This window comes from Corvus kubaryi, unplaced genomic scaffold, assembly GCF_017639235.1.
Source record: "Corvus kubaryi isolate FWS band 111438036 unplaced genomic scaffold, C.kubaryi_AGA036_p1.0 75, whole genome shotgun sequence".
Lineage (NCBI taxonomy): Eukaryota > Metazoa > Chordata > Aves > Passeriformes > Corvidae > Corvus > Corvus kubaryi.
Window position 1 is genome coordinate 734,671 of NW_024582062.1, and position 9,974 is coordinate 744,644.

The 9,974-nt window shown below is 44.5% G+C and overlaps 1 protein-coding gene across 1 annotated transcript in view; it reads left to right on the top strand.

Moving 5' to 3' along the window:
• VPS13D (vacuolar protein sorting 13 homolog D) overlaps window positions 1–9,651 on the top strand; it is a 97,059-nt gene extending 87,408 nt beyond the window's left edge. The window contains 3 exon segments of the mRNA XM_042051386.1: window positions 4,042–4,173; window positions 7,733–7,973; window positions 8,642–9,651. Of these exon segments, the coding sequence (XP_041907320.1) occupies window positions 4,042–4,173; window positions 7,733–7,973; window positions 8,642–8,773 (505 nt within the window). The 3' untranslated portion in view covers window positions 8,774–9,651.
• Window positions 9,652–9,974: the final 323 nt, after the last annotated feature.

Below are 9,974 nucleotides of genomic sequence, written 5' to 3' on the forward strand. Positions count from 1 at the left end.
CGTCCTCATTCTGCATTTCATGGAAATCATGTGCGTGGGATGGTGATCCTCATGGAAGGCTGCAGGTGCAAGTCAGTCTGAAACTCAAGCAAGTGGATCAGGTATTTTAATTGTGTATTTTATGGTAGAAGATAAAGGTTATTCCTCCCTTAACTTATCAGATCATGTCACTTTTAATGTCTGAAATGCACTGAAGCCTCCTCAGACAAAGCACTCCCTGTATTTAGGAAGCAGACTTTTTCCAGAGCCAGTAATACTTTGATTTTATTTTTTCTTGAAAATGCCAGCAGCTTTTGAATTGTGTCTTACATTACCTGCCATTTTCCTTTGTTTGAATTAAGGTTGTTTTATAATTATTTCAAGGGGATAAAAATCATTCCCAGGCTGAAAGTCAGTATGCCAAGCTACAGCCCAGAGCAGGCTTTAAACCTGAAAAAAAAAAGAGTTTACAATGGAAACACTGAATTTTAACTGTACCAGAACCAGCAAGTTACTGCTTAAGTGGGCTGGAATAATGAGGTGGTGACAGTTGCTGAAGTTTTGGCAGCAAGAACTGGGTGTGGCTGAAGAAACTGATTCCTTGAGAGTTTTGGGGGTAGCTCTGGGGCTGAAGGATCCCTTGGGAGGGAGCCCATGACCAGGAGCACCCCAAGGTGTGGCCATGGGGCTTGGCTGGCAGGCAGATGCTGCAGCAGGTCCAGTCTGTGAGGAGCCTGGTCCATTAAATACTGGTTCCAGGTGCCAGAATTCCATCTCCTTGCACTTAGAGCTGTTGTTTGTGCAAGATTTGGGGTGTCCATGCTCAGGTTGGGTTTTTGAACAGATCTGTGGTTGCCAGTGCTGTTCTCTTATCTAGATGAGAAATGCCCCAGATACAGATTTTAAATGAAATCCAGTGATTACTGTGTTGGTCATGGGGTTTTGTCCGTGTTGGTTTTTCTCAGAAGTCGCTACATTTCCTAAAGTTGTATTATTATGAATAATTATTCTGGGTGTGATACTCAGGAAACAGAAAGATGTAAATTTGTAAATAATTTCTAAATCATTTTAGAAGAGGGGTGGTTTCTTTTAACGGATCAATGTCTTTTGATATTCAGTGTTTTTGTCAAGGTACTCAGGATACACTTCAGGGAAATTTCTGAGGTCCAAGAGACCCTCAAAGATGAGTAACAGTTGTTGTTCTCAAAGCCACTGTGTGTTTATGCACCTCTGCAGGAATCACATCTACAGACCTGATGGTGGGAACCTGATGGGGTAGGTACCTGATAGGGGCGAACATGGAGTGAAGGAACAAGGACAGGTGATTCTGGAAAATGTGGTGTTTCTTGGAGAGTTTTCTCAACCTAAGTTGGTCAGTAATTATCCCCACTAATACCTGACCGCTTTCTTCATCAGGTTGGTGATGTGTTTGATTACAAAACTTCTGGCTTAAAACTGGCCAGCTGAATCCCAAGGATTCTGTGAACTGCTCAGCAAATGCCAGCCAACCAGTCAATGCCAGGCACTGGTTCCAGTGAGCAGAGTCAGCTGGGGTGAGAGCTCCGGTGCTCAGCTTGGAGCAGGACAGGGCTGCAGTGTTCATCTCAACCTCCCAACACCCTCTCCCAGCCCTTTGTGCCTCCATCCAGCAGCACCATTCCCTGCTGTGCCGGGCAGACGTGAGGGCATTCCTGTCTTGTATTGCCTTTGTGTGCTTATTAAAAAGGAATCAGCAGATCTGCTGAGTGCCTGGGTAATGGAACCCAGATGTGGGCACTGCCGTCCGCTCCGCTTGACAAATCTGCAGCTTTTGGGATTTCACCAGGGTTGCTTATTATTTACAGAATGTAACTTGAGACAGTAGAACAAATTTTTAGATTAAAAAAAATCAAATGGTGTGGAATGTTTTTAGCTGTGCAGACCAAACACAGCAGTTTGCCAAGGGGGTGATGGACTAAATCAATGCAGTTTAGGTCCAGCACCAGTGGCATTGGGTTGGAGAACTGCTGGCCTTACCAACAAGAAGGGAATGATCTGTTATCACCAGGATCAGTGTCTGAGCGTGGAAGGCAGGGTGAACACTGAACTTGTACTCTACGGTGCTTCTTCATTTAAAAACAAAACCAAAACATAAAACCTTGGCTCAGAAATTGCCAAACCTTCAGAAATCCATTTGGTATCCTGTGCCTTTTTAGCAGTCGTACTTCCTCTCTGACCTGCTTTGAGCCAGACGTTAGAAACCAGTGTTCCCTGTAGTTACAGAGTCTATGGGGTTAAAAGGCCCTATGGGGTTAAAAGGCCCTGTTCTATCCCCATTTTTAGGGTGGTCTTGCTTGCAGTGCTTCAGATCCCTCTTCTCAAGGTACTACAGAATATTAGAGAGGCTGGCACAGGGGAGTGTTTGTCTGAAGGATGGTTCATGTAAAACCCACTGCACAGTGCAGCTGCTCTGTCCCAGTTATCCAGCCTTCCTGAATGCAGAATGGAAAGTGTCTCAGCAAAACATTATTGATTGGCCACTGTTAACTAAAACCCTCCTTAGGCTGCAGACAGTCGCTCTTTGAACTTGTCAAGAGGTGGCATAGAGAGGTTTTAACAGTCAACAGGGGCTTCTTAGATTAGTGATCTTTTGCTATTTTCCTGCTTTTGGAAGTTAGTAAGTAGGACAAGCAGCAAGATGTGAATTATACTGGTTGGAATTCTTTAATCTCTTTGGAACTTTGTTTTAATATTTTGCATTCACAGAAGCAAACACTTTTTTTTACTGCTTTATAAGAGTCTAATAGGTAAAAACAGGCACATGTTTGTTCACCTCTTGTGTAGGTTCAGAAAGACAAGAATGCTGTATCTGGTGCAGGTGAATCTTGCTTATGTCCAAGGAATTTAAGGGGCAGGAGAGAAGACTTGCTTCAGATCCAAAGTACTTTAATAGCACAGCTCTAACCACTGCATTCAGGGTTGTCAAAAACTTGAAGGAAAACAAATTTTAAAAGGGTGCTCAGGCTTCAGGTGTGAGACAGGAGTGCTGAGGGGGGGAAAGGTGACAAGGAAATGAGGCTCCAGAGAAAACATCTGCAGATCATGGAGCCCAGAAGGTGAGTGCTCTCTCCTGGTGGTGGGCAGCTTCAAAAGCAAAGGTAATGCTCTGTGGGACCTTCTTCCTGTCCCTGGAGGCTGGAGTTCCTTGTGCAGGGTTTTTAAAAAGAGTCAGGATGGGAAGGGAGAGCACTAATCCAAAATGGTGCATTTGGCCGGGAAATTTGTAACAGCAATAGCCTGGAAGAGCTGTGAAATATCATGGAGCAGCCCCAGAGCGATGCTGCTCGGAAGGGACAGGGAATGAAGCAGGGTTTGGGAGCCTGTAACACAATTCTTCAGGGGTGGGGCGTTCCAGGAGCTTGAAGGAATTCAGAGTATTATTTTTTGACAAAATACTGCTAAGGAAGGAACCGAGCCTGCAGTTCTGCAATGCTGTGGCCAATATCAACCTCCGATGGCTGTCAGCCCGCACATGTGTATCTTTATTATTGTCATTTTTAATAAACATACAGAAGGGTAAAGTATGTTAAACCCTGCTGTGGGGACCCTAATTAATGGGGATTTTTCTTCTGTCTTAATTTAACTGTATGTTCCTATTTCCATAACCATAGAGTTTGCAGTCTCCTGGCGCTGTCCATTGGTGCACTCTTACTTTCTCTAGAGCAGTGAGAAAAAACTGTCAAATCAGTAAAACTCCTGATAAATACATCCTCAGATCTTCAGAGAGTATACTCTGCTCAGGTTACTTCTTCCTACTAATTTAACTACTTGCCCCTTCCTTGTAGACAAAATCCTTCTATTTTTATTATTGTATGGTTGTGTGTCTCATAGAAATGTATGAGTAGACACCGTATCTTCCAGAGCCAAGTCTTGCAGGATCTACATGCCATGCGGGTGAAGATCTGGGATTTTTGAAGGCTTTGTCACACCTCATATTTCAAAATGACTAGAACTCTGTGTGCAGACAGGTGTCAGTGGAAGAAAAGGCTGCACCAGGTGATCTCTGTGTGTCTCTTGCTGCAGGACCCAGGCAGAGCGAGTGCGGAAGCCCCGGTGTTGCAGGGGACCCCAGGGGCTCCTGCCCCGCTACCTGGAGAGCCAAGCAGAGGGACAGGAGCAGCTCTTCAAACTGACAGACAACATCCAGGATGAGTTGTGAGTACATAGCCACTTACACAGAGTACTTCTGTTCTGTTTGCTGCCATCATGTCTTCACATCTAAAACTGCTTCGCACACAGACACATACTCAGTTCTGGGCCCTCACCACAACAAAGACATTGAGGGGCTGGAGCGTGTCCAGGGAAGGGAACAGAGCTGGGTCTGGAACACCAGGAGTGTGTGAGGGAGCTGGGGGGGCTCAGCCTGGAGAAAAGGAGGCTCATGGGGGACCTTCTGGCTCTCCACAACTCCCTGGCAGGAGGGGGAAGCCAGTCAGGCTCTTCTGTCACAGAACAGGTGACAGGAACAAGGGACAGGATGAGAGGAAACGGCCTGAAGTCGCACCAGGGGAGTTTTAGGTTGGATATTGGGGTAAATTTATTCATGGAAAGTCATAAAGCTGTGGCACAGCTGCCCAGGGCAGTAGTGCAGTCACCATTCCTGGAGGGATTTAAAAGCCATGTGGATGTGGCACTCGGGGACATGGGTTAGTGGTGGCCTGGGCAGTGCTGGAGGAACAGTTGGATTTGATGGTCTCAGAGGGCTTTTCCAACCCCAATTATTCTGTTATTCTACAGGGGATGTCAGTTTGTTGGACTGGGGTCTAAAGGCAGAATTCATCACTTGCCCGATCTCCACCACAGTTACTGATCACCTGTGTCAGGGGAAGGTGTCAGATGCTCTGTCTGTCACCCATCAGAGCATCTGCCAAGGCAAAGGGTCGGAACTGCTGATGGTGGACCTGGCAGAGGGAGGTGCAGGTTCAGCAGGGTCACTTGGTGTCACCAGTGTCACTGGGCAGGCTCCATGTGCCACTTCAGGTTCTGCCTGAGGAAGAGTTTGCAATCTGGCACTTATTGTGGCCCTGTGAGTTCACACTTGGGGTATCCCGTTTCCATCTCCTTTCAGGATCTTTGTGCCTATTCAGTCTGGCTCTTAGGCAGGGAGACTGGAAAGAGCAATTTGTGACCAAAAAAAATCACCAGTGTAGCCCATAGCAGAGCAGTGGCCTTTGTCATCAAGTCACGCAGTTCATTCACTGTGACTCTCACCATTAGGAACACCATTCAACAGGAACACAGTGTTTCTTGTCATGGAAAATAAGTACAAAATTATGCCTCTGACTTTTATCCTAGGATCATAATCAGAAACACATTTAAAGACCTGATTATTTGCATATTTTTCTTCAGAGTTAAATCCATAAAAGGGGGTTTAATACCTTGCTCTACTGTTCTAACTAAATGTTTCCACATTTTTTTCCAGTTAGGCTTGCTGTTTCACTTCTGGAAAATATAGTGTAATTACTTCCTGATGTTGTTAAAAACTCCACAAATTCTCCAGAGATCTGGTTGCTTCTACTTTGTTCTACTGGATCATGTTTCATTTAATTTTTCATTTTATTAATTTGAGATAATAGTGTAGCTGTATGGGTTTAAAAAAAAAAAAGTTCTATCTTGCAGTAGTATCTGAAAAGGTTAAAAATACCTGTTTTAAGAACTAGACACTGAGAAGAAAGTAACAGTTGGCAAGAGCAAAGGTAATGATGCATGACTCAAACTTAGAACAAAATGTAGAGCCTGAACTACAAATTAGCTAATGTTTCTGGGCTTCTCTGTTAACTCACTGACCTCTGTTTCCATTCCTCAGAATATATACCACCAGTAAAAGTCTTGTAAGGAGAAGTACATGCATCATGTGGTGTTTTTACAGAGCAAATGCAACCCATGGTCAGTGCCCAGGTGCTGCCCCTGGACTTGAGAGCAGCTGTCAGTGCCCCATTTCTCCCTGTGGTGTGCTCAGTGGCATTGTGACCCTGTTGGATTCGGGGCCTCCCTCAAACACTTGTGTTTGATGTGCCTGTCCAGGGCATCAGGCTGTTCCTCTGCAGCTGTACTGCTGCTCTGGGTTTAAATTAAGTTTTCTGTGACACTTCATAAAAAATGTCACTCTCCATCCTATTTAGCTAATTTCAAAGGCAGAACCTTGCCCCGAAGCGTTTGAACTCCGATGGAAAACTGCGGGGCAGCTGCTGGTTTCCGGAACTCTGTTAATGTTGTCTTTCACCTGGGTTCCTCTAAGCTGAAATCCACTTTTCTCCCAGTTTGTTTTACTTAAAGGAACACAGTTCATTTATCCCATCCTGGAGCTTCATCCAAGGGCAGAGCTGGGCAAAGCACATTGCAGGCCCTTTTTAATGAGGCTGGTTGTGCCCTTCTCAGCACTGACATTACAGTGTGGGCTGGAGTTGGTGTGTGCACCTTTCCCAGTGTGAGGGGAGCGAGGGCAGGGACACAGCACAGAGGGAAGGGTAATTTCAGTGCAGAGCAGTGTCTTTGAGAGGACTGGGAATACAGAATTACTGGAGTTATCCTTTTATACCACAAAAAGAAACCATGGCCTGACCTCTTGCCATATTTTTGGCTATTAACATACCTTTTATAGCTCTGGGTTTATTTGGCTACAGCTCGAAGCAGTTTGTGCACAGTGTTATTTAACTGGTAGAGCCAAGGGTGGGTTTGGAGATGGGGAACTTTTCTGTTTACCAGAAACATCAAGTAGTGACAAAGGTCACTGATTTCTAAGCCAGTGGAGGATTCTGCAGGATGTGAGGGCAGCAGGCAGGTTTGTACGAGCAGTGGCTCAGAGGGCAGCAATTGGGAAGCTGCCTGACAGTAGGAGAATCCTCCTTTACAGATGCATGTCAACCCTGGGGGCTGTTGGCAGAACTTTATTACTCTATTTAGCACTACTCTATTACTCAGCTATGATTTCACATTCAAGTTGCTGATTTTTTCAGCATTTTAAAAGCCCCACTAATGAGGCTCATTTCAGTAGTAAATCAGAAGTGGGGGAGAAGCATTTGTGTGTTCAACTTCCACTTCACTTTTGCACCTAACAGTTATTCTTTTACACACCAGCCTTTTCAGCCATCATAACTCTCAATATTCCTAACTCACTCTTCTCTCCCTCTTCCTATTCATCACTCAGTCTAATCTCCCTGGGGAAACCTGCTTGCTGCTTAACCTCTCACCCCATGTTAAACAGCTAATTTCTCTTTTCTGTTACTGATCCTGGCAGCAGGTTCAACTTGGTTTTGGTTTTGAAGGCAGGGAGGTGTGGGGAGGAGGGAAGCACAGGAGGGTTACAGGATAATGCTCTTGTCATAAATGTCTGCAAACCTTTCACGTGCTAGCTCCAGAACTGAAGTTAGTTGCAATTAAACTTCAGCATTAGGACTTGGCAGTCCTCCAGAGCAAGGAAATTACTGTTCCTAAGCCTTGTCAAAGGACACTTTTATGTGTCCCTGTAATGCCCACAGCTGGTGGCCAGGCAGGCAGCACTAATATTTGATTTACAGCATGATCTTTTTATAACTAGGTGAGAGTGTCCTTTATCAGCTCCATTTCTAAACGGTTTAAATTAAATACAGATGAATTGTACATGTTGCACTACTGCATTTTCTGACGGACTTCTGAAGGTCACAGAACAGGTGAAGACAATGCTTAATTTGCTATTTTCAGCTTTAAGCTAATGATGTTTTCTCCTTTGTTGCAGTTTCATCGCCGTGGAGAACATTGACAGCTACTGTGTGCTCATCTCCTCCAAGGCCGTGTATTTCCTGAAGAGTGGAGACTGCACAGACAGAGATTCCATATTCCTGGAGGTCAGGTATGATGACCTGTACCACTGCCTGGTGTCCAAGGACCACGGGAATGTGTACATCCAGCTCACCAAGAAGGCTGTGAACACGAGCAGCGGTGTGGCCATGCCAGGCCCCTCCCAACAGCGGCCCATGGTGAGGAGCTGGCACCCCTTTCTCCTTGTGCTCCCCTTGTGACCAAAGTGTTTTAGTCACAGGCTTTGTTCTGTCAGCACTGAAAACAGCTGCTGCCCAGGTTTCAGTGACTGTAGAAGTGGCTCCCTAAACTCCTGAGAAAGCTGAAGAAAGGAAAACTCTAAAATATTTCTGCAGGCAGGAAAGTAACAGGAAGAAACTTGTATTTACCTGTGAAAGGCTTTTAACTTTACCACATAAATGGAACTTGGGTACTTTGCTGTCTGTTTAATCTTCTCCTACATGTAGTATTTTTTTACTGTGAGATCTCTAACGATGGAACCAGTGTTTATGTTTTGTGCCATTACAGTAGTTGCTTGGGGGCTGTCCTACAGGCCCAGTTACAAGCTCACCCCTGACCCAAGTCAGTTCACATTCCAAACAGACCAGCAAGATAAAAGGTGGGAGGGGAGGCAAAGGAAATAACCTCAGATAGGGCACAGTGTTCCTGCTCTCACCCTTGAATATGTGTGCACCTGGTGCTCCCTCTCTCTTCTTCCTTACTCCAGCCTCAGTGCTGAGAAGGAAACTCCACTGAAACCTTTCTGTCCCTTACTTCAAGTCTAAAATCTATTCTGTTTTAGCTGACAGCAGGAGCACATTAAGAAAAATTCCCTTTCTTTCTGCAGGTGAAAGTGAAATCGGAAGCTCTGGCAGTAAAGCTGTCCCAAGAAATCAACTATGCAAAGAGCCTGTATTATGAGCAGCAGCTGATGCTGAGACTCAGTGAAAATCAAGAGCAACTCGAGCTGGACTCTTGAAAATCCACTTCCTCACTGCCACAAAGAGCTGCAAGTACCAGGCTGGAGCTAGAATTGTATGACTAGAGAAGGAAAAAACATAATTTTAGTATTTAGAGAAAACAAAAGAGGTGGCTTTTCTTTTTTATGCACCAGTTGTATAACAGAGGTGTAGCTGACACAGCTTTGGGTCTGGGAGAAGCCCTGTATTTTGCTAACATGTATATATGTACACGTGTCCATGTAAATATGACCGGCAGCAGGTGTTGGTATAAATATGAGTCTGTTTACTGTGTAAAGAAATTAAAGGAGCTCTACTGAGTCATACTGCACTACCTGACACAAGCCCTTCTCTCTCTCTGTCTTTTTCTTTTCCTTGAGAAAACTGATTATCCCAGTGCAGGAATGTAGATAAACCTTTAAAAAATAAAATGATGAATTAATTTCAGCTGTTGAAGCACAGGTGTCCCATGGTTTGGAGCTTTAACACCATGATTAGGGTGCATTAACACTGTGATTAGGGGGCATTGGTTGGGTTGTTTGGTGGGCTTTTTGTTGTTTCTTCTCTTAAGTCACTAATATAGGTAAATACAGGAGACCTTGCACTGAAATGTCAGCCTCTTTTTTAACAAAAAATTGCATTTTGGTAAATAATACAGGGAGGATTCAGTTTTACATTCACAGTCTGCATCTCAAGGCCCCTATTTCTGACTTGGCTTTGAAGTAGTTGAAGTGAGCAGCCTTGGAAATTGAATCTTTAACTTCAGATTTTTCCTTCCCTCAGGTGGAGGAAGGGTGAGGGGAGAGGAGATCACCAGCTTGTTGGGCTTATCAACATCTTCAGAAGTAAACTTCTAAATAATAAAAATAACAAGTTGGTTTTTTTTTCCGGTGTTGTACATCACATCAGTATTTGTCTCATTAACTGTAACCACACTGAAGAGGGAGGAATGAGTGCTCTTCAGCATGTTAACCCACAGGAACTGGAACCCTCAGTGTCACATTTACTTCCTGGAGGTGCCAGGCTTGGGTATGAACACACAACTCTCCTGTAACTGCCGAGTAACCTAAATTTTAAAGTGTTATTTTGTAAACCTTTTGACTCAGTGTAAGTAGAGCTTTAAAAGGTAAAGTAATTTGAAGGTAAAGTCCTTTCATGAAGACACATGGGGATATTTTGGTGCTGAAGGTTAGAATGAAACCAGTTCTGAGCTCTTGTAAA